Genomic DNA, 25,832 nt, shown 5'->3' with positions numbered 1-25,832 from the left:
GTACTAGTGATAAACTTTTGCATCTTCGAATATCAAATCCCACACAATGTAATTACAAGAAATTTCTATGAGATGCAAACATTTTCGCGAATCAATGTAAGTGACATAGTAAGCTTCGTGTTACTCAAAGTTGATACGTCGATCAAAATCGCTAAGAAACGTTTACCAAGCATTTGTTTACACTTCTTTATCCGCTCGTTCGATCTACCATTCAGCTGTTAGATGTTGCACACGTCGCAGGCGAGAAACGCGATTCACGGGAAGCCATTGGTAGCCAAAAGAGCACCCTCGAACGCGCAAAGGCTTATCGTGCTCGGTGATCAGGCCTCGTATTTGCGTTTGTTCGAAGGTTATGATCCTTCTTTGCGCCCTATCACTGTGCAAGGATCTACGGCCCTGTGTACAGGGTCACAACACGTGGTTCGCGGACTATGCGCAGGGTTCGCCACGTGGCGCAGATAACAGGATGGGGCAGACGTGCGGCGGTCGCTGCTTTCCTGGAGGGGTAGGAATCAACCCCCCGGAAAATTAAGTGCTTGTAGCTCAGATGATAATACTCTCAGCGGCGGGAACGCGTCACTGCGACTATTTCGAAGGAGTTCCATCGCGCGGAAACGCCAACAGAGAGGAAAGACTCGCGACAACTTACGAATTGATCCTGCCGAAACACTACCGTCAATTGCAATGGTATTAGAGTAAAATTGTGGAATCTGATAGCGGTTTAATCAGCTTGTCATAAATGACTATAACGTGAATAACAACGTGCAACATTATTTAATGAACGAAATCTAATCTTAATATTTGGTTTCTTTGCGAAGAGTTGTTTCGATGGTGTTGCAACTTTAATGTTGCAAATACAGATACTCGAAGATAACGATATATTTACTCTACAAGTTTGATGTACAATTGTATTTGTGAACATGGAGTGTAGTTTCGGTTTCGTCGTCGAAGCAGTAACCTAATACTTTAGAATGTTTTTTGTTTCAACGATACTTAGGTAATTTTAACGAGTCGGTTTAGACTTTTAATGAAATTTGATACTTTCTCATAAATAAACATTCCTTCATCCTAAGTACTTTGTAAATATCTTACATAAAACTTACTTACTGTATGTAAGAAATGAAATGTGCGAAATCCAGACGAAAAAACATATCCATTCTCACCTGTTTCGTTGCAGAGTCGATAAGCCTCACATAGATGTCCTGCACCTGTCTGACACCTGCAACAAGAGCCAGAAGATCTCACATTAACCAAAAACTTCCAAACACGTACAAAAATTTATACTACGCATACTGCATATGATCCATACACACACAAGCAACAAACGATAGATGATATTTGAAAATAATGAAAAAATAATCGAATTTGTTTTCCCTCAAATATCCACTTGAATACCAATGACACACTGGTTTGGTGGACGATGTCAATGCATATTGCAATAGGTGTATGTATATAGAAGACAGAGGGTAGTAAATGGTCTTACAAGTTGAAAAGATAAATAGTTATGCCCTTTTTGGAACCGAAGACAGTTTCGAATAGTTTTTTTAAGCTTAATATAAAGACAACGCTGCTCTTTATTCAATTTACCCCGCGAGTTTTTCATGGATTCGGTAAGAAGGTCCATTAAGTTAAGAGCGTTGCGCGCAGGCATTTGCGACGGATGTGCATGGAATACGACGAATACGGAAACGAGTCCAAATTCTGACAAGTTCGGCGCCGCTGAAAGGGACTGTCCCAGAAAAACTTACATATTAAGGAGCATTTAAGGTGGACGACGAGGTAAGCGGCCTGATCGCATCCCCGGGGACGTATGCACAATCTCCGTTGTTTTTGCATGGACCCAGCCCGTACTTTGTACCAACGAGTACCGACCTCACCACGAGCGGATCGCTATGCAACGAGCCATTGCGGCAAGGCAAATTCTTGTACGTGTAGTGCGTTAATTATTTTTGCGACCTTAGAGTTTCGTCAGGATCGTCGTTCCCGCTGCTTCGCGGAACTTAGTGGCTGCCAGGTAAACATTGCGGAACGGCCGAAACTTGCTGAACTTCCGCGATGCGGACGTGTTTAATCGTTAAATATTCGCGGATAACAAAATGTAACAAAACGACTATTTCGTTAGAACAATTTAATTTATTAAATTGTTGATAGCGTTTGTATGTATGTGAAATATGTTATGCTACTTTTAAAGTGCAAAATTGTATTCTTCATAATATTGTCTGTTATACTGAACAGCATCTGTTTAGTCTTTATATTATAGTCAAGTCTTGGAGGGAATTTTTAGTATTCCAAGTATGACTCGATGATTAAGTTTCCGAAACACGCCACGAATTCTTCTCATAACGAAAATCTTCTCGAATCATACACGTTTAGATACTTTTTCTAATTTTCCGACATTGAAATATATATCCTAATATTGATATAGAACAAATATTTTCATTCGGAAAGGTTGAGAAGATAGATACATATGTATCTTATGTAAAATATAAAACGATGATTCCAATCGGTCAACAACCAATTTTTCAGATTTTTTATGTAACTTCCTTAAAAATGTCAAAAACTATAATCAGCAAGAACATTCGTTAACTTAACAGGAAATTTATTTGGCGAGATAATGAGGAGCAGCTTGTGCTCATTAAAATTTACGCGAATGACATTTTAATCATACAAAATTACAGCCATTAACGATAGCTTAATTTGTTATTACCTAGTTGGTAGGCCGGGTGCACGCAGTTTATTACCTCGAACAAGCAATTTTGTCGCGTGATCAAGCTTTCGTGTGTATTATACCGCGTTATTGCTATCCGTTATCGGTAGTCGAACTAGCTCCGATGCTTATATACACATTCCGCGGGTAGCAAGTTTTCGAAACAGTTTCTACCTTCCAGAGGGAACGGCAGGTAATCCCGGGGTGTATTTTGGACAGACACCCTCGTGGCTTCCGGCCTCGCGTGTCCGGTAAGCCAAGTAATCCCGACATAAGACTCCCAGACCCGGCGGCTACTACGGGAGCCAGACTCACGCCGCATAACGTTACCATGGATTACGATACTCCGGCCGAAACTAGCTCACAAATTACCTCGAGAAACCGTCGCAGCTTTACCGGAAGTTACTTGCACGCTCTGCCTGTTTGCCGGTTTCTATCTGGTGCGAGAGAGTAGCAATGTCAGGATTTCCAGCGTACAATGGAACGTCGATTATGCGAGCTGATTGGAAAACGCTCGAGCAAAGACGATCAATTGTTAGCCGTGTTTTGCAGGGATGAAACGATTTCTGTCATTAGAGCGGAATGCTAGCGGTTTCTACGATTTATTGCAGTTATGAGCTGCTCTCGTGGTGTCTTGTTTTTCAGGCCGCACAATCGCTCGCGATTTAACAGTCGGACATCGTACAATCGTGTTTCTGTTATTATCATTATCGTTAGTTTCTTGTCAAATTATTAAGAGCAGTGGGTCTCAGATCATACGAGCTACTTTTTTTAAATTTTGTTCTTACGCAGTGCACTATTAAGTACTTGTTATTTGGCTTAGGTTGTCTTGTTTTATTTAATTCATTATAGCAAACTACGTGCAATTAGCGTGGATATAAGTCTAGAAACGTGTTCCTTATTTATTTATATGCTTCATTTGATACTATATTTTAATAAATGATCGAAAGGATTATTATCACTTGACAGACACGTATTTGTACGCAATGCATGAAACGTTTAAATGAAATTAATTGACGTTATCTAGCATCTATTACACATACTATTTAATAATACGTACTAAATTATAAATCAATATAAGCGATCACTTTTTAAGCGAACTCTAGTTTATCATTTCAAAGAATACAGAGAAGTTTCTTTCCAACAAATTTGCTTACATGTATACTTCAGTTTTTTTCTTTTTTTTTTTTTTTCTAGAACCTGTCGTTAAGTACCTACTCCAAACTTTTGCGTCGTCTCGATTCCTCGGACAGCAAGGAACGCGGCATCGTACAAAATGCGTCCGGTTCATCGGATAACGAAGATTGTCTCCATTCTCGATGCTCGGTATGTAAACAAGATGGTATAAAATCAGTCGACGAACGAGCGAATTCATTTATGCAAGTACGTCGATGCATCTTAAGGATGCACGATTACCAGCGCGACGCTGCGACATGCCACGTGAACGTACGTATACATTTATCACAGACATTGCGGCGACTCGTGATCATGCCTCGGACGACGACAATAAAGGCAAAAGATCGAGAAGAAGGTACGTAAGAAGCGGTATCGCGTGCTAAGTCCTGCTGAGAGGAGGCAGATAGATCCGTTCGTATTAGCATAACTAGGCAACCAACTTCAATGTGTACAAGAAGCCATTGAAGAAGCGGACACCACCCATTTTATTCCTTCGATCGGCATCCTTAATCAGCGGCGCTCTTATTACGAGCCGTTATATTCCGCGGTCCAACTACCTCGTTCGCTCTATTTGTACGTCTCTCTTTCTCTGAATGACATCTGCTTTTATATGTTCTTCTTCGTCTAACCTGGCGCGCCTCGTCCTGATCGTGAGCACCTTGCTCCATCTTAGAGGCGCAAGGACATCGGGAACGTCGAGCAGAAGGGAGACGGAGAACGAGAATGAAAGAAATCGAATGAAATGGAAGAGAGTTCGAAGGAAGGGAACGATCACAAAAAGAAGTAGAACCTGATATGGAGAAGCGCTGTCGTCACTTGAACGGTAGCCCCTGTGTTCCTCATTTATTATTTAATTATAGATTTATTGCTTGACCGACTGATCGGTGTTGCGACAATGTGCAGATTCGATTGTATGACAAACGGTTAGAGTGCAGAGGATGAGACGTTGCTGTGGTCGTGAGCTAGCGCCAATTTGTCTTCGTGATATAAAAGCTGCACCGTAAAGTATTTCGTGCATGAAACTTTTATAGAGTGCGTCTCGAGAGTCCGGACAGAAGACCGATCTCGGGAACGAGGCATAAATCAGAGCCGCGACGATCCGCCGATTCACTCTAAAGGACATAACCGGTACTTCGATAGAAGACGTATAGGCTCCGTTATACCGTAACGTTTGATTGCATCGCTTGCTTATTGGAAATCGTCATTGCCCTGATCTTTCTCATTGTGCAATGTGTATATCTTATCGTAATTAGCATTTGAATCGGTTGTTGAAATTTTGCTGTATCATTTATGTACGAACGTGCAGTTCTTATATTATCATAGTGTTTTACCTCATTTAACAAAATTACCAAAAAGCTATTTGATAATATTACAGTAGAGATTTATTGTTCAAATATATTATATGTATATAAAAACCCGAAATTGTAATTTATACAATTGTGAATGTATCAATCATTGCAATTCAAATGTATTCTTTGCTGGTATGAATAAAATGATTAAACTGTTAACATCTATCATTACACGATTTAGAAATTCCGAGAGTTGAAACTCAAAGGTATACAATCGTTCTATAATACCGTGTTCCAGGTACAACAGCTAGTAATGCAACTAGTATTAAGCAATCATTCTGACTGCCTTTTAAGACAGCGAGTAGATGTTTCGTCTGAAATCACATTCCGATATACAAATCGGTCTTACGATATAACGAAGAATTGTGTTTTCCAGGATGTTCAAGAAACTCTAAAGGGAAATCATACGATAGCAAGTACTGGCAAAGACTTTGCCGATTATAGGCTGAACTACGAGTATCGTCGAACGAAAGTTCCAGAGAATAGGATAAAAGTAGGAGAACTTGGGATCTACGATCCCGAAGGTGGCTATAAGTATTCTATAGGTTGCGATAGTTAGTTATTTCTTGTTTGCAATGTTGGCAACACGTTTTAGTGTCCATAGATGGCAGGGCGGCCCCTCAGTCAGTTCTGCCAACGCAAAAATCTCGCATTGATTGATCGGCTCGCAACAGCGGAGGCAAGAAGGCTGATGGTATGAGCCGCGGAAAAGAGAAAGGGGGACGACCGGGAAAGGGGCAGGAAAGGGAATGGAAAAGAAACGAGGGGAAGATGCTCGCGAGAGAAAGAGCCATGAGAATCGACAAGAAATGAAGATAAAGAAAGCACCGGCGGAGGTTGACGTTGTTCTTGATGTACACAGGATGAAAAAACTCTGGAATGAAAGCCAGCAGATAGCGCCTTGCGGCTTTTTAATATGTTCATAATACGAGCACGTTTTTAAAGGGTCTCTCTGTTAGTTGGACCACCTCTAAATCATCGACTTCTTCTTCTCCCTTTTCTCTCCGTGTTCCTCTTTTCCTTCTTTCGTTCACGCACAGACGTTCGAACGTTTCTTCACGACGAAAACTGAACCCTTTTTGCCAAACCTGGGCCAGTGACATAAAATATGTCTTTGTTGCACTCGGGCCTCGAAAGTTCGTGAGCTTTTTAGCTGAGACACTGGGTGTCTGGCGGAATGTCGATGGCCTGTCATCGTCGCTTCGGATCGGATCGGGCTACTGCGTGGATCACTCTTCGAATACATGTTACGCGTTCACTGACTGACTTCTTTTTACACATCGTGGTCCTAAATTCGCGGTACAGTTGATGTCAAAATATGACGAGAATCGAGAATAACACAGTTATGTTGGAGGCCTCGCTTACAAGAAGATCTAGTTTGTAAACTTCTCAAGTATACAGGTAATATTTGATTAATTTTTGACTGGATGGAATATGTACATAATCGACAGGAAGTTATTCCACACTCAGAAATAAGTCTAAAACGTAGAACAAAATTTGTTTAAGGCCTTGTTATGGAGGACTTTAAATACTATAGAATAAGATAATTAAAAATCATTAAAAAATTTTTTATGAGGAAATTATTATATTCGAGAGATAAATAATTTAACAATAAGTGACGAATTAACTCGTCTTCTCTGTTTAACTAAGTTTAAAATGCTTTCGGAATGGAGTAAGTGGAAGATTAATTGTAAATTGTTACGAAGAACGATTGGACAAAGATGAATATTTAACTAATAATAAATAATAATGAACTAATTCTTCTAATTCATAGGATTTAAATAACTTTTCTACCACTTTAATATAAATATTTTTAATCCAAAGATTTATATGTATTACCTGTTTCTTTCTAAATAAAACCCTGATCGTTTTTTCTCTGTTCATAAACTGCGCATTTTATTACCCTCTCGTATAATCTTTATTAAGTACTAGCTATACATATACATTACAGTTGACCCAATTCTTTAAATCTCACATTTCTCCAGCAATGAAATTTAAATCTACTTGGTTGATTTCGTAGTTGCCAGACTTTGATGTATGCACATTTTAAAAGTACACAGTATACACCGCAATTTAGTATTCATAAATTGGTGCGATGAGTCATAATTAATATGGTTCGGTTTACTCACCGTTAGAATACAGCAGATGCAGGCTATACTGAATGCCATTGTTTGTCTTCTGGCCTTCAGATTCCTAGAAACACACACGTAACATGATATATGTCATTAAAAAACCTCTGTTTGGAATAAATTAATTTAAGTGTGACGTAAAATTTCATTGACATGACGTGACATTTAATGGTTACATTAAAACGAAGAATTCATCAATATATATCTTCCTCAAATCGAAACGTATCGTCGACTTTTTAATCTTAAGGTCTATGACTAACCATTAATTCATTAAGGCGACACAAGCGAATTTCAATGTTAAATCTCGTTAATCTCGCTAAATTTCGTGCGTGTTTAAACCGTTTGAATCGAATGCAGTACGCGAAGGAACGGAGATTCAGTTCCGCGCGTTCTTCACACCCCGTTCTATTTTAATTAAGTGCACCGTGACGTAACTCTCGCGCTCAGCCTGCTCCACCTCACGCTAATTATTAATTTCTTGATGTGCCGGTAAGAGCCGTGCCATTACGTATGGCGTGCGATGCATAATTATCATCCTGCCCTGTTGACGAGTCATGCGTGCATCGTGCCATATGCCGCAGCCGCGGTAATGCATTTTCAACTATCTACCCCTGAAACACCCAGGACTCCAACCCCCCGTGTATCGTGGCCACGACATTTAGTCGTGCATACAATCTTTCAACCCGAGAACAACGATGAGTCCAATCGATATTATGGAAAATTAACATAATTACCTAGATCGAGTCTTTGGCTGTACGTTCAATACGATAATTCTACTCGATAATGATAATTCAAGTACGAAGGACGGTAGTTCTTTCTTTCATTTCAGCGGAATATATTCGAATTACATAGATACGTTAGACACGCTTGTGTTGAAAAGAATAAGGGTAACATAGAAACCGTTGCTTGATCGCATTTAACATCAGAACTACCGACGATTCAAGTGTAAAATTTGTCACTTGTCACTTATCAAAGAAGTTAAAGTAAAATAACCTTTTAAATTTTGAATTATATAGCGTAATGCCGCATTTCAATTCTCGATTGTATTGTACTCTGAATTTAGAGTGGAAATAATACTAATATTCATCAAGACAGCGTTAAGAAGTCTGAAAAAACTCTATGTCTATCTATATTTCTCCATTTAATGGTAATTGGTAAAAGATGGTAATTTAAATGTGTCATAAATAGCGACGTGTAAACTATTTGAAATTGTTTATTGAGCACACTGAGAAACCAACTATACCTTTCTTTCAACTTAATACATGGATACTCGTACAGGGTAATTATGCAAATGAAGTTAAATCGCGTACTCATGGTTTCGTTAAAACAGGCCGAGTATACGGTTGATTTTTCTATCAAAGCTTGATTACGGTACACTGGATAATCGTCGTTAGTTCGTCGGTAGATCGACATCATTCTTCCCTTTTTCCTCGAGCCGTGTGTACGCATTAAGCTCTTTCCTGTCACTGGCGTTCGTCGCGGCCATTAATCTTTAAATTCGCAAGCGCACGATGGACGTTAATCAGGTATATACGCGGGTCGTTCGATCCACGACTACTTTTTAATTAAACACGAATAAAAAGCGGATAGAACGGAGAACGAATGCGGAGACCCTGTATTTACGTAGGGCACCAGTTTCCGGGAACTGTACGCCTGCCATCGCGCTGACACGCTCTATTTACAGGCTTTTATGTCGCGTATTACTCACGATAGAAACGATAGACGGGTCAATCGACCCGATAGCCGAGCGACGCCACTTAAATAATTGGGCTTTGTGTAAAAATATGTAAATAGTTCTGTATCTCTCGAGGTGAAAGTTCCAGACTGGAAGGATCGAGGGTGAGAACAGGCATAAGTACGCTTAGGCACAAACGGCTACTCGACACCGGGGCTGATCTATGCTTGCAGTGCACGACCCTAATTAATAGGGAGGCTATGCAATGCAACTGTCCTGTTCATGTGAATTATACATATAGACGTGCTCTTACGGAGGATAGGGAGGAATGGAGATATCAAGATAACCAATGCAAATCGAAGTAAAGGAATAGAAAGTACACTTGTTCTCTGACTCACAAATGAGTCGCTTTAATTACCTGTTTATAGTAGCTCACAAAAGTATTCGAATGCTCGCTATTAAACCTTTAAACAATCGAAATATGCGTGTTAATCTTAAGATCTGGTAATAATATTGTAGAGGTTTATGTGTAGAGGATGGTTGTTCGGTGAGGTTTAATGGACGAGATTGTTCGTTGTTGAAACCGTCGAATATATTTAAAATGATAAATTAGTATACAGATAATGTTCGCAAAGACGCTCGTACTAATCGATTCGCTAAGACAGTATATAAATCGTAAAATAGGATCGCTAATGACTCGTTAATTAGATCATGGATAATTCGTTGATAACTGATCGACAACTGACTGTAACTTGTTTCCTTGCGATCGCGTCCGCGTATTTATACTACTATTATTATTATTTATACTATAATTCAAATTCGTCTTTGTTCGACGGTTGCACGTAGCGGCGACATTGTTTTTCATTACGTGTATCCTAAAGATCTTGATACTCTGAGGCAAAACAACAACATTATTTGTCCTCTAACTCATGTGCCGCTACAATATCATACCTGCTATAAGATACAAGTATCAAAATTATATGCCTAAAAGTTGGAACGAATCAGATAACGTTAGTAGAAGTTACGAAATATTCGTTGCGATGTATTTAATGTAATTAGTAGAAGTTGTAAAATTTTTATTTCGCACACGACAATGATTTCAAGCATGCATCCAGAATCGTGAAAGAATATTTATTGTATAACACACTGCGTATTACATATGCTTCCACAAAGTGCGAATTTTAATCCCATCGAACATCTGCCGGAAGAAATCAGTAAAAGATTGAAAAATTATAATGTAAATTCGAAAGATACTTAAAAGATTTTAGAAGTATGCAATTCCCTGAAAAGCATCTCCAAGCAGTAATTGAAGCCAAAGAAGACCCAACTAATTGACATAAAATAAAACTACCGTTCGATTACTTTCGTAACCTTATTTTTATACATAATTACAACGAATGCTTCATAACTTCTACAAATGTTATCGGTTTCATTTCAAATTTTAAATATATAATCTTAACACTTGTATCTTATAGCAGTTATAACATTATTCTCAAATCTTAAGTCTAACGTGCATACTCCAATTATTTTAATAATAAAAGTTTCAACAGCGAATGTTCGAATGCTTTTGTGAGCCACTGTATATGTTTCTTTCCACTATTTGCGAATAAATGTTGAGCACAATTAGCGGAATTCAATTTGAGCAAGAGTCTGAATTCGAGTTTAATCCAATTATCTATTTTCAAAGGACTTTAATATCTGTAAATATTTTAACATGTGAATCTGTGAACGTTGTGGATTGTTAACATTTAGTGTCTCCGCAAGTACACGTTAAAATAAAAAACTAAAGTAAATTATCCTACCACTTATCATTTTTTTCATCACTCTCCACGTGAAACTTACATCTTATTCCGTTAAGAAAATTGCTTCATATTTATTCAACACCTCTGTATACTATTTTAACTTCTCGGTTTTAAATTCTATACCTCGATAATTTACACGCGTGTCACAGTAATTTATCCTTATATCGAGAATCTGGATTTCTGTCATGTAAGTATCTGACATTTCGAGTATTCTATGATATATACAGGTAATCGATTGACGATGTACAAACTCGAAGCTTGTAATGGTTCTTCGCGTGGTAGAGTGGCAGGAAGGGATATCCGACCATTCGCGTGATCGTCTGTCCGAACAGTATCTGCCAGTGTAGAGATTTCTTTTGCGCAAGAATGAGTGTGTAGCAGTCAGCTTTTCCTTAAACAGCTATACTAATTGACCAATAGAAAGTGGAGCTCTAACGATGACTGTGCTGACAATCGCGTCCCGCTCCAAACCGTTCGCACGAAGTCGTGACAACTCTTCGAACACGAGTCGAATGTCATTTCTCCCGATGATTCTAACCAGTACTCGATAACTGATAGAGACTAGTCTTCTCCGTGAAATCATAACCGGGATCATAAGCGACTCTTTACGTTAATTGAAAGATCACTCGAATGACAGGCTTTCATTATGAGGAAAAACGAGCAACCGGAAGTTGGCGATTGGAAAAAGAGATCCACTCGCAGGCATATTAAAAAGAACGCTCGATTCAATTTTTCTCACATACAATATTAATCTATTAGGTCTATCTCGTTAATAATGTGTTTTCTTAAAAGCTAAGTTTAAAATCATTATTTAAAAGTTGAAATTTTTAAAGCGTAAAAGTGTTATAAAGGTAAAATAGAAAGCCCAAAGCAGAAAGATGGTGAATGATTGTAAAAATTTCAAGAAAATAGATTAATTACCAATAGATGTTAATTATCTCTGGGATCGTCTAATATAGAACGAAGAATAACCCTATTCCACCCTTTGAATTATTTTTGACCGAATTTTATTTTGCTACTCTTAGAAAACTTCTTAAGCTTGAGGAAGATAAAAAAGAAATAAAAGAAAGAGAAAGGACATAGGAAATTCGGGGAAATCGTTGTAAAAATGAATAAAACGCGGTAACAAAATATTAGAAAGCGATTGTCATAGATCAATGACAACCTAGGACAACTGCGTACTCGCAGAAATCTGCATTTGTAATTGATTGCTCCTAATTAATACGCTCTTACATAAAAAAACCGTAGAGATTGAAGGAACGGAGCACGTATAATGACTTCATTTGCAGGCATTCTTGCCATTTCTTCGAATGCAATGAAAATAGATTAGATTGCTGGCACGGAAGCTAGAAATCACTCGAACACTGACACTTTAGATCTAATAATTAACGTTTCATTAACATTGTATTGTTTCACAGAAGTTTATCATAAATTATTAAAAATTTCATCAATGGTATATCAAAATTAAATCTATGATTTGTCCAAGCATTAACCAATTCTAAATATTATCACTAAAGTTAATTACGATAGTTTCTTTACTAATTTGGAAGAATTTTCCTATCTTATTTATAGTTTGCAAATAGGCGAATTCTTAAATGACAAAACTGTCTCATGATAGAGATCTTTAGTCACACTTTTAGAAACCTAAACCAATCCTTCTCTTGCGCATTAAGGTAACGAAATTATACTATGTCAAGCATAAACAAATATCCATATACTTTTGAGCAGTTCATAATTACATTTTATTCTAACGAGAGAATAATTGTTGAAAAGTACAATTAAACAGAAACATGACCTAATTGTCAAACCTAATTCAATTGTAAGACACTGACATAATCGAATAAAAGTTATTCGCTCGACGAAATATTTGGAACGATAGAATGATTTAGTAACAAATGCTCAAAGAGATACGATCTGTGATAGGAAAGGGAGACGGGATGAACGAAAGAAAATGGAAAGCCCGGTTATTATTCGTAGGTTGCTCGGTTCGCGTGACAACATCGATGCTCTTACGATCGCGTCCGTCCATTTCTCACGCGGCCAATGGATTTTCGCCTGTCTGACTAATTGCTGGAAAAGCTGGAGGTGTATCCTGCCGACTATCGATATGTATACGTATAGGCGGAGCCGTTTAATATTTGACGTCGTCCCCGATGGAAACGGCAATTATCGAGATAAGCGTACGCTCGCACGATATTCCCTGATGTCATAAAGGTCCACCTCGCCTTTTTCCACTTAACCTCACGGGAAAACAGGAACTACGATGTGCATTGAAATTCCGAAGTTGTCACTCGACGCCATCACTTACTTTTCAAACCCGATACTGATGAATGATCTGCGATTTTTCATCGACTTTCGAAACTAACAAGACATAAATCTTATGTTACTCTGCCATTTTAAACTTATTTATTGTAATTTCTATATTGCATCTTATTGCAATGTTTATGAACTGAATATTATCTTGTAATTTATTTTCACTATTGATGATTCGTTAGCGGATAATAAGATGAAATACAACAAATAAAAGTAGTATAGGGAACTATTCAATTTGTATTAGATATGAGAAAATGTCCCAATAGATGTCTACTTATGATAGTCAATGTACATATTTTTGTTTGCAATTACGATCACCCATATCAGAATTATTTAATAATCTTGGAATAAAAATACCCTTTTAGCAAAATATTAATTTAACACAAGTAATACGTCTTTATGAAAATAATTACCTGATCCTTTTCGACGAACCCCATGAAAGAAGTCCTCTCTATCTCGATCGGTTGACCGTGTCGATCGTAAAGAGCGATCACAAAATGGAAGAAGTTACTTTTTCTCAAATTGCTTGGTGGTTGTTTCTCGAAGTGAGCTCTACCGACACCAACCCTGAAATTCACATATAATACAACCTTTATTACGCTGTTTAAAGCACTGTTTATATAATTACAACATATTAAAATCGCGTTGAATTATTAACGAAAATTTTACTTCACTTTTATATCCATATATTAGATCCTAAATACCAATAATTTCAAGTAAAACAACTTAAACATTATTACGTTTTATTGTGTATTTTTCTGTCAGCTCTACATTAAAGTTGTTTATATTTGATATTCGTGATGCTAATAACAGTATTTAATATTTTTAATAGTATTTGATGCTTTTACGACTCGGATAATTTAATCACATAGTGAATAATGTAAATTCCCTTTTCTCAAAAATTGTATTCAATGGCGATCTATCGAGTTAACCTTTCCATACTATATTCAGAAATCGCAAGTATTTCAGTACGATCACCGACTATGAAGAGTGCGCGTGCATTCGGTGCCGCAGACGATGCACGTTACCAAATTCGGACGTCAGAAGTGAGATCCTCTATCGTAGGGTCAAATAGGTATGTCCTACTCGGCCTTGAATGCAATAAGAATGTCCAAACTGGTAGAGAGGAAAGACAAACGAGGCTGTCCGTGGGGGAGCGCGCAGGTGGCCTCAACGCCTTAAAATCCCATTAAGGTCTCATGTGCTGAGATTAGACCACCGGACTCCGATGCCATCTTTGAGTAATGGCACGGAAAGTCCCCTTTTCCACTGCACTACTTCGCATAATTCGCGCGTGCGACTACGTTCTGATTGATCCCATGAAACGTGACTTTTCACCAAGCTTTGTGCCACCTTTCGTGACATCATGTCTCTTACTAATGTTACTTCTGATGTTTACGAATTATCAGCCTAAATATATAGGATATATTCTTTTAATATAATTATAATCAATAATTTAACGCATTAATTTAGTGGACTTTTCTTTAGAAAAGGAACAACGCATGGATGCTGCTTGATTGTATAACGCTATAAATTATTCGAAGGTTGTAATAATTACTATGACGTATAAAATATCGTAAACTGTAGATATGCAAATTTTTGAAATTTTCCTTTATTCGGTATAATTTCCTTGTTCAATACGTTTCAGTATATTACTAAATGTTTAATGGTAACTCATAACATCATGATACCATCCTAGTACGCTAAGTACGAATACTAAAACTTTACCAGAATATTTTATGTCTTTATGCAAACATATTTAACATTCTATCGTTTAAAACAAAAATTCTGTTAATATTGTTTGAAGAATCTAATAATTAATACTCCTTTATCAAGTCCATAGAGAGTACATAAGTTACAAACGGTTACGATACGTTGGAAAATAATAATTTCATAAAATCGATTGTCACAGCATTATGGCTTTTTTAAAATTAACCTTTATTGGAGTCGCTCATCGTTTGCTCTCTAATTATGTTCCGTCTGTATTCCCCCTCATATTATGAGCGCTTCTCTCTAAGCTATCTGTTTCCTAACCCCTTAGACATTAAATATAACCTCTATTTCCTGGTACAAATTTAGATTTACCATGTTTTGCGTAAACGCGTAAATCATTCTATATCGCTGCTGAATCAAGATACTGCTAATCCACGTGTCAATAAAGGTTATTACCATGTTCTCGGAAATGTTAGAATCCTCCACATTAAACAACGTGCAAATGATCAAAATATAAATTAAAAGTAACAGTTAAACGTAATAAAAATTGTTTTCCCTCGAATTGAGTAAACTGTGGAAGTTCATGCCCATAACTGAAAAGACAAAACTTACTCTCTTTAATCGCTATTCATATCCTCTACACAAGGTTATATCGATAGATAAAAATTTACCCTCATCCAAATCCTCGACGCTATAACCACGTGCAACAAATACCTCTAAAAATCGAAACAAAATATATTCGCCCCCTCGCCATACAAAGTACGCTTTATAGCAAAATAACTAAAACATTCAATCTCCCTTTTTCATGGTTTCAAATTTCAGATAAACACGCGCAGGGGGTTAAAAAAAAAGCTAGTCGTCAATGAAGCGGCGCGATCCGTCGAAGCGCGACAAGCGACAGGCGCGAAAGGGTTTTTAGGCTTGGTACGCGGGGGTCGGATAGATGTTGCATCGGTTAAAAACCGCCGCGGAGAAATCGCATTATCGGGTGGTGGCGTGGTTCGGGCACGCGGCATCGCAATCGCGGCTGTGGCTGCGGCGGCGGTGGCGGGCAGAGCAAAGCGATAAAACGGTCGCGGCGCGGGTGTGCGGAATGCCGCCGCGGCGCTCACTGCCATCAGAACGGACTCTCAGAGCGGAAAACTGAATCGACTGGACCGAAAATGAATAGCGGCAGTTTTGCAGCACATTTGCGAAATAAATGATGGTATCGGCGGTGCGTTTGTCACGGCAGGCGGTGGGATGTCGGTCTGCCGGCAGGCAGAGGAGGCAGAGCAAGAGGGAGGAGGATACAAGGGGTTCTCGCCAGTCAGGGGTGTTCGAGGGCGAGAAGGGGGGCTGGTGGTGAATCCCGATGCAGAGAGAAGAGAGGGTCTGCTGGAGGGAAGGAGGCCACTGGGGTGGCAGAGAGGCTGGGAGGGTTAGTGATGTACTGCCCGTGTCGATAATTATCGGTGGCTGATTAACCGGCCGCCGGTTCGCGCCCCATAACTCTCGACGTCCGATTATTTTGCCCCGTTTGCCATGCACCAATTCCTATGTAACGTGTAGGCACGTCCTACCGAGCCTTTACATTATCACCTGCGGTGCAATACTGTCGCACACCTTTTTCCAAACTATTGCGGATTGCGGCGCGCCACCGTTCCGCGGTTTCAAGATTATGCTCGTTAAAATAACAATAATATGCAAGTCCGGGCGATCGCGTTGTTTTATTTCGCGGGTGGTACGTGGACAGCCGCGCGGATGGGATTACTTTCATTGATAGTTTGTGTTTGGATTTTCCAACTTGTTATTATAACTGGTTAGTAATTTATGCAAAGCGACTGTGGGAATTCAATGAATTTTTTGTATATATATTAGGAGGGGAGCAAAAGTTTGCAATAAATTTCCTATCTAATTTTGTCCACACAGATAATTATCAATGGAGTTTTATTAGTGATTGAAGTGCAGTATCAGACAATTATTTATGGAAGAACACTTTGTATTTAGCTCTGACGTTAGCACGAAATTTTTACTTTCAAATATGAAAATAATACTTTTTATACTCGTGCATCAAAAATATTAATTGTGTATGTGGTACGTATTCTGTTCAAATGTTACTTTACTTATTCATATTAAATAGTGTCGTTAATATAACGTGATAAGGCTGTACCACAAATATTGTACGTGTTAAATATTTTAAACATCTAGTATTAAAGTATAATAATATTTATATAAAATAATACCAAGCAGCTTTTCAATAGTGTGCAAGATTTTCGATGAAAAAAGCAGGGTAAAAACAGAGAGACAAAAAAAAAAAAAATACACAACTGTCAACCGGGAACATGGAATGCAGGGGTCGTGGTCATTTAACGGACCAGTATAATTATAATCGTATGGCGAGAGAACGCTTTACGCCAATATTCCTCTATTAAGCGGCTATTTTTCGCGTCGCTTCATATTCTCAACGTTCACCGCGTGTATCCAACATTTCGGGGTTATTCTACTCACTCACGTGTCTACATTCTGCACAAAATGCGTAAGAAGAAATTAGAAAAAAAAAGATGCAGAGGGTGCACAAACATTACGTAGAAAACATCCAAAGTACCTACACTACTATTATTTAGTAGATCAGATAAATTTCAATTGCATATGCAGATTTGTATAAATTTGCATAAATATCTGCATTCTAATTATAATGCATACTTGGAATATTTTATTATATTTTTCAATATTACATATCTATTATCTGTAATATTTTTGTATATTTGTATATGTTTCGTATATTTCTGCAGACTTAAATTTCCCATAAATAAATGGACATCCGCAGCCTAATACATAGACTATATTTGGACCTATAAAGCTCACTTTAATTATCATAAATATGGCTGTATGTTTAGAAATTGATAGGTATTTTTGCATTAACAGGCACATTTCTCCTTAAAGACGAAGGCGTAACAACTTGAACGTTTCAGGCTACAGCAAGCGACGCGGAGGTGATAATTACAGGCAGGATTGCCGGATTCCCGCAGCCGGAATTCTCCGCTACAATTTGCCACGCGCCCGCTTTCGGTTAGCAGATAACGTTCATCGGTGGCGGCGGGCGCAACGTGCCGCCTGCATTGCCTTCGGCCTCCAGGCACAGCGATCCCTGTCGCGTAACTTTTCTTTCTGCGACGACTGAAGTAACGCTGCGATTCGATCGGCCGACAAAGATAACTCGATACTCGCCGCGCGCCAAATACGCAAATGAAGATGTAGGACGCGATAGGTGTCTTTCCGCGCGATACCAGTTTTTCCCTGCATCGTTGCGCCCATTGGTGTGCAGGGACGTTACAAATAGTTCTGCACTTAGGAAAATGCCAATTTAAGGAAAAGAGCTGTAGATGAAAAAAAACGTGCACGAAATAAGTAAACGAACAGTTTCTCTCCTCGAGAGCGAGATTATACGCCAAAAGATTGCGAGTTAAAAATCCAACGTAAACATGGCGAATCCGGTTTTCATTCGCGTGAAAACATTTCCACCGGTAACGAAGTGTTAGAAGATGGATATGTAGGTTAGTCAGTAAGTTACTCCCCTTTTCTATAAAAAGTATGAACGAATAAAGGATATCTGTTTACTGTTAGTTTGTAGTATATAGTTCCTCGGTATCTGCAAACATTTATCGTAATGAGAAATTAATTTATGTGTTGCGTCTGATTTCCTCACACTGTTCGAACACTGCAACGTTTAGTATGAACTAGATTATGAAATGAATAAACTATGAAAGTTATCTTCATCAGCCATATATCTTTGTTCATTCAGAAAAGGATATGAAAATCGCATGATGACAGATCCGAATTATAAGGTGAATGTATTCATGGTTTCCTTCCCCTGTACGACAGAATTCTTACACGAGAATTGTGTAACTGCATGTACCTAAAAAGTAGTATTTATTATAGGACACTCTATGTTTGATATATTGTAACATTGAAACTTAGTTGGAATTGACATCTAGTTTAAACTCATTATACATTAACAACAATATTGCACTCATATACCTACCTAATGGTAACATGAGTTTTAACAAACTCACAATTGTAGCTAGATTTATTTTTATAGATGCACATTAATTTTTACTATATAACACAGTAATTACTATAATGTAGAAAACGATAGAGGATTAACGGTGTAATTTTAATGGAAGGCTGTAAGCAGATTTATATATCAGTTCAGGTATAGAGGTTTATGTATAGAGGATGGTTGGTCGGTGAAGTTTAATGACGAGATAGTTCGTTGTTGAAAGGAGTATATTTAAAAATAATAAATTAGTGTACAGACTATATTCGCTGAGATACTTGTACTAATCGATTTGCTAAGAGATTGTATAAGTCGCGAAATAAGATCGCTAATATCTCGTTAATCAGATCGCTGATAATTTGTTGATAACTAATCTACAACTGACTATAACTTATTTTCTTGCGATCGCGTCTGTTTATTTACACTGGTCGGGAGAGAGTCGGAAAATTCAAATTCGTCTTTGTTCGACGGTTGCACGTAGCAGCGATATTGTTTTGCTCGGAGTTTATTTATTCTTACATTACGTGTATGCTAACGATCTTGATACTCCGAGGCAAAACAACAACATGATTTAAATTGTCCTCTAACTCATGTGCTACTTATGAATAACGTTTGACTTTAGCCAATCAATTCGAGTATTCATCTAATATTATAATTTGTGATTTCACTATGTACGTGTATCCTCTCCACGTACGTTATGTTAAAATGAAAAGAAATTTCAATTCTTTTTTTTCTTTTATCAGTAATTAAATTCTACTGTAAAGTTCCATTGGCGAAACGTGCAGAAATTTTTGCTTTATCGGTCGCGGGGCAAATATTGACACGCTGGCAATTTGCAAACGCAGATCGTCGAATAATCGTCCGAGCTAGTCTATACTTTACATGCGAGCCGCAACCTATGCTATTTGCGCACAATGCATTACGGGCGAAATATGCGGATAATACGAACCCACGGATACGGTTACGAATTCGTGGATAAAGCAATCGCGGAGAATTACAATAAATCCGCAGTTAATGTATACCGCCGGGCGTTAGTTATTACGAGTTAGCCGAAGCGCAGTCTATTTACGCTTGCACCCAACGTGATTCATAATGCGCGCGGAGATAATGAGCAATTTGTAATATATCCGAATGTAATTCGCAACTAGCCAGCGTTACCGCGGATGCTGTTCAATTTAATGCCATATTTCACTGCCTCCTCTGACAAAAATTTATTAATTCGTTTACGACTGGGGATTTTATTGCAAACATCACAACTATAAAAAAATCACGCACACGAATTCGCCTGTTGGTCCTCTTTGCGTTTCATCGATTTGCAAATAAAAGTTACGTAATTAAAGAGTCAAAAAAAAATGAAAAATTAATCTACGATAGAATATTCATTACAGTTATACTGCGCGAAAGAAAATGAAATGTTTTATAAAAAATTAATCCGCGATAGAATATTCATTAAAGTTAGTCCACGCACAAAAGAAAACGAAATGTTTCATAAAAGATTAATCCACGATAGAATATTCATTAAAGTTGCACCTTAAAGAGTGTCAAAATGAACGTACGTATGGTAGTTTCGACGATGCTCCTTCCTAACTTTTTACATAACTAAACTTTCGTGATTATATTACGCGCAAAACGTATTCACTGATTTGCGAAAGCAACAATTGCTCGCAAACTTTTTCTTCGTCGTATATTCCTTTTACTTTCATACCCGGAGTCGCAGAGAAAGTCATTGTTTTTCCACGGACGACACAGCTCGTCCCTTCGTCGGGCACGATGGTTTACTGCTTCATTAGGTGGGTAACTTTTTTAGGGGTTTTTAAAAAGCGTGAGAGTTTATGTCTGTTTGCTGGGAGTTTTAAAACAGTTTCGCCAAGCCCTCTCGCACCCTCTTTTTCGAGTCGGCGTACACCGCGTCTGTGTGTTATAACCGCTCTTCACCAAGGAAATGAAACTTTCCACGGTAAATTTGAACAGAAACGATTCCAACGCTTAACGTTTTGTCTAAGCCACTTGTACCAACTGTGTTAGCATTGTTTCAATTAAGCACCGGTTAAGAAAAGAATGGAGCTGACAAATACAATCTTTGTCAATTTATTGTTGCAAGAAACAATACATATAGGATATAAACGAAATTTTCGTATTTGAAATTTTTTGAAATCAAATGGATCGACTCCAGTTTGTGTAAATTGCACGATTTCATTGTCCGAGTACGTGGTCAATGTTCAACTTTTCCAAACATGTATCTTAATCTCATAAGCTTATTTGAGAAAATAACAGACTTACGCAGGAAGATGCATAAATAATCGTGAAGTGCAAGGTAAATTTTTAAAAATAATATCTACCCATATGGATACCTACGTCATCACTTTTGCCTGCATTTCAATTTTTTACGCGCATTAAACAAGATGGTATCGAATTAATGTTGAAAATAATAGAAACAACGCGGACAAAATCACAGCGCGTATTTATCTGATTTGTCATTCTGTCGGTTCTGCTCCGTAAACCCGCGATTATAACAGGAATTATGTATCTTTTTGAATATTAAACCAGAAAGCAATTATGATTATCCAAACGGATTAATAATAACGTATTCTTGAAACGAACTCTTAATTAAAACGCCTGGAAATATCCAAACTGTTTTTACAAAATATAAGTGTACCGATACATACAGTAATTACTGATATCTATATAAATAAAAAAAAATTCTTATTTAAAAAATACGAAAAAATGATTACATCGCGGATTTACGCGAATTCGTATTTTTGTGAAAATGGTAATAACAGTAGGACCTAAGCAGAGATTTCTTTTTCCATTAAATATTGTAACGAATACTTTGAACATTTTATATTATGCATTTTACATTCCATTTACGTTCGATGCATTTCAATAAAAATTCACAATCCACCAATCACTTGCATAAAGTTATAGATAGAACTCGTACTGGTGTGCTAAGCCGCAATAATTTTTCAGTTTTCCTTTCAGGCGCGGAAAGTCTGCGATAACCCGGAGGAAAAACGAACAGGTAGAAAAGGAAACGAGAGGAAGAGAGGAAAGCAAAAGGCGCTAAAATTCTCAATTACATTAACTCGATTCCGGTCGCCCACTCCCGTGTCACGCCACTTGGAAGGGGTTAGTTAAGAGAACCGCTATTGGATTAGCGAGCCCCCAACCCGGTCGGTTTACCTCCTCGAGTCCGCGTATCTGTACCTTCGTCGTTTGCACGTCGTACAAATCCCTTAAGCGAGGCTGCAATAAAGCACGGTTTATCGTTCGCCAAATGCAGCTACGTGTGAACCGCTTTGAAACGCTCCGCTACCAAAGATAAACTGGATATTTGTTCGCGTGCCACGAAATACCGAGGCATTGTCGTTTCCTGATGACGCGTCGTAATTTGAAAGTCTTCAAATCCAACGATTAAAGGAAAGCTGATGTAAAGTAATTTTTGTCATCTTTACTAATCGTAATGTTTTTTATCTGATGAATATCTCACCGATATTCTCGATGTATGTACGAAGCTAGATTTTTGAAGGCAATTTTGATAGGAGAAATGTTGTAGTTTCAGCGATGGAGAAAGTAAAATAGTTATAGTTATAGCGATTCAATGTTTCAGAATTGTTATTTGTTTTTTCTGTTTACTAGGAGTTTTGTGTAAATATTTCTGTAAATGATTCTGTGGAAAGTAAACGAAGCAACGACATTGCCGCTGTCCGACGGCATGCGACGACGCAATGGCGATTTATTTACGCTCTCTTTTTACTTGTTTTGAATAGATTTTACGGTTGAAGGGAACAGTTTTTTTAACTCGAACGTGTCTATTAAGTCAATATTTTTAATTTTTCGCTGCAATGTTGTAAAATGGGTAAAAAATAATACACAACGTGTACTCTACTTTTCAACGACTTATCTCGCTGTTTAATCTACACGATTATTTCCGTAGCAAATGTGCTTTTGCAATAATTTGATTGGCCGCTGTAAGGGAAGTAGAAAATATAGACATCGATTTAGATATACGTACCAACGTTTTGGTTTATCAATAGATTCGTGTTATGCATAGATTTTGATGACAGTTATACGTGTGAATAATCGTCATTCATTATATCAGTAGAGAGTTATATAGTTGTATGTACTACATACGTAGTACATACAAATTTCCAATTTCAACCTGTACCTCAATATCGACAAAACTTTTATTCAACATTACCTAATGTAGTACAAAATAAAACGAACATATAAAATATGCTCTTCTTTTGTCGAGATAAAACGCCGAATATTTCTCTACCGTCGTTCACCTTTTCCTTCACAATTTCACTTATAACTTAACCTTCGTATAATTCCAAATTTTTATTTTCCACCAAAGAAAGGAGCATATCGCGAATCTGATCACCTTGCAGTTTACTTTCGTACTTTCGCTTAAGAGCAAACGATTTCAAGGGGGAAAATAGAAAAATAAGCATAGGTACTCACGTTCCGTTATCGGCAAGCGCGGGCTGTGGCCAAGCACGTGGCACGGGTTCCTCCTTGAGTATTTGCCTCATGTCCTGAGGCGCGAAAACGAGAGGCGCCCGCGGGTGGTGATGAGGCGGTGGAGGTGGTGGAGCTACACTCGCCCCGTACAGCTTACGTCCCCAGTGGCCTTCGAGTTCGACGGGGCTTCCGCCCCCGGTGGTAGCTCCCGTGCCACCCCCTGCGCCGAGTCCGAGCCATGGCGACCCCCCAGCACCCACGATCGTGGAGCTGGGCAGGAGACCGCTCCACTCGTCGGACCGCGTCGTGAGGCCGTACGGACTCTCCTGGGGCAACAGGCTTTCTCCTTCTCGTTGCCACCCTTCGCGAGAACCTTCTTCGCGGCTGATCGAGAGAGACCGTAACCTCTCGGTCAGAACGCTCCTCTCCACCGCCACGATTCTTCACGAGAGTGCATCAATCGAGTCGTTTGACCTCGATTCCTCGCGATTTCTCACCAATGCCCGTACCTATCTGAGAAACAGTCAACCTGTCACACCATTAAATCGGTAGCCGACCGCGTGTCGGCGCACATGCGTCCCTTTAATTCTATATCACGAGTTCGATCGACACTGCAAAGTGTTCTTTCCTTTTGTTTCACTCACCACTGTATATTTATTTACTCACTCGGTTTCCTTTACAAAAGTCTCACAGTCTTCTGTTCGTTACTGTCCGACTCTTCGCGATCTTCACTAAACTTCGTCACTCTCCATAGTCACTTACTATACGCGTGGCACGTACTTGGTAAACGATAAGTTGATAGAGATCTGTTACCGAAGAGGATCTTCGATTCTCCGTTGACAGTTCCTCGATCCGGGTCCCCAGCGTGTACGCGCGACTCCTCCGAGATCTTCGAACGATCCACTTGGGATGAAGTGATCGAGCCTGGATACGCGGCGAGCAGCGGTAATCTGAGTAGCGGGCGACGGCAACGTGGTGCGTATATCGTCGACACGAAAGTGTCGGTAGGGTGACTCGTGACCAGAAGAGAGGTCCTTCGAGGTCCCCAGCCGCGCGTTGCTTCCCGTTACGGCGCCGCTTGTCGAATGTGTCAGGGCCGGCTCGAGCGGCGTGCCAGCGGGTCCCAACGGGGACGGGCCACCAGGTTCTCGGTGGGTGTGGCCGCCACGGATGCGGCGCAACGACCAGCCTGCCAACGACGCCTTGCCCATCCTCGATTTTCATCCAATCCACCGTCTCTTCGTCGACCAATCGCTATCAGCGTCCTTTTACGCTACCGACGCCCATCTCCAATTACCAAAGACGGTGGCGCCGCGACGGCCGCGTCACGAGGCTGTCATTCCGGCGCGCGCCGTGGACGCTCAAGGCTGACATTGTGTTCCTCCTCCGTCTGAGACGACCTTCGAATCGCGATCAACGAATCGAATGATCGACGTACCCATTTTCGTCATTGAGATTCGGTCAATTGGTTGATTAATCGATGTTTGAACCAGACAGATCGATCGGACAGGAATTATTTTTTATCTGGCACAAGAAAATCGTATTCCTTTGATTCCTTCTCGCGCGTAGAGTTATCACGTATAGTACTTTTAGCGTAGATTTTAACAATTTTACGATCGTTGGAACAATTTTCGAAGTAGTTGACTTGTTGGAAAAATCCAAAAAGCTCATCGAATCGAGCGAGATTTTAGTCGAAGTATTGAAATTGGAGCGAGTCGAATAAATTTTTTTTCGGAGCCTCGAGATACATGTGGAAGTGAACATACAAAGATCATGTCTATCTTCTTTACGAATCTTTTAAAATATTCGATTGAACTCGATATTTCCCATAGTAGCTCGAATAATTGCAATCAGTAAATATTTATTTTTATACAATAAAAATTTCATTTTATCAAATACAAAAAACCTTCGCTCGATAGCGTCAAGTATCTACGTAGAAAAACGCAACGTCTAGGAAGTGAATTTTTGTGTTCGACGCGTTCGTGCTCGATGCTCTATACATCACGGTCGACTGAAACGTCGTTTCGACACCTAGCGATCGAGATCGATCGAACTTTTGTCCAAATTTGGCGGTTTTCTTTATCGAGCGGTTTCTTTATCCCGTCGCGCGCTGTTTAGACGATCCACCATCATGTAACGTACTTAGGAAATTCCGATCGGTGGTCGGTTTACGCGACGATAAAACGCTGAAAAGAAGAAAGCATAATCGACGTGGCTGAAAAGAAAATCGCCGCAATGACTGGTGTCCTCCAAGTATTTGCAAGTTGGTATGCTGAAATAGGGTCCGATGGCAGAGCAGTCAGTGTCCTTTTCGGGAGAGACGTCGACGTCTGGCAAGGAAGCTATCCTGACGTGCAGACATTTAATGGCAAGTGCGTCACGTATCGCGAAGAAACACCTCACTCTGATGTGGAAGCTGCCTCGAACTCGCACCTAGCCTGCCCCAGTTTTTATCGAAGCGTAATCAA

The 25,832-nt window shown here is 39.1% G+C and overlaps 1 protein-coding gene across 5 annotated transcripts in view; it reads right to left on the bottom strand.

Annotated features, from left to right (window-relative positions):
- The window catches only part of LOC132910669 (transcription factor collier), a 95,617-nt gene extending 71,161 nt beyond the window's left edge, over nt 1–24,456 (bottom strand). For all 5 annotated transcript variants that reach the window (XR_009658825.1, XR_009658826.1, XM_060966518.1 and 2 more), the window contains exons 1-4: nt 23,365–24,456; nt 13,565–13,718; nt 7,362–7,425; nt 1,164–1,219 (exon numbers count right to left, since the gene is read on the bottom strand). Coding sequence is in view for 3 of the 5 variants with exons in the window: in XM_060966518.1 (XP_060822501.1) it covers nt 1,164–1,219; nt 7,362–7,425; nt 13,565–13,718; nt 23,365–23,435 (345 nt within the window). In the remaining 2 variants the exon portion in view is untranslated. The remainder of the gene's footprint in view (nt 1–1,163; nt 1,220–7,361; nt 7,426–13,564; nt 13,719–23,364) is intronic.
- Between the last annotated feature and the right edge of the window lie 1,376 nt (nt 24,457–25,832).

Source organism: Bombus pascuorum, chromosome 9 (genome assembly GCF_905332965.1).
Source record: "Bombus pascuorum chromosome 9, iyBomPasc1.1, whole genome shotgun sequence".
Lineage (NCBI taxonomy): Eukaryota > Metazoa > Arthropoda > Insecta > Hymenoptera > Apidae > Bombus > Bombus pascuorum.
This window is presented reverse-complemented; position numbering and strand designations above follow the sequence as displayed.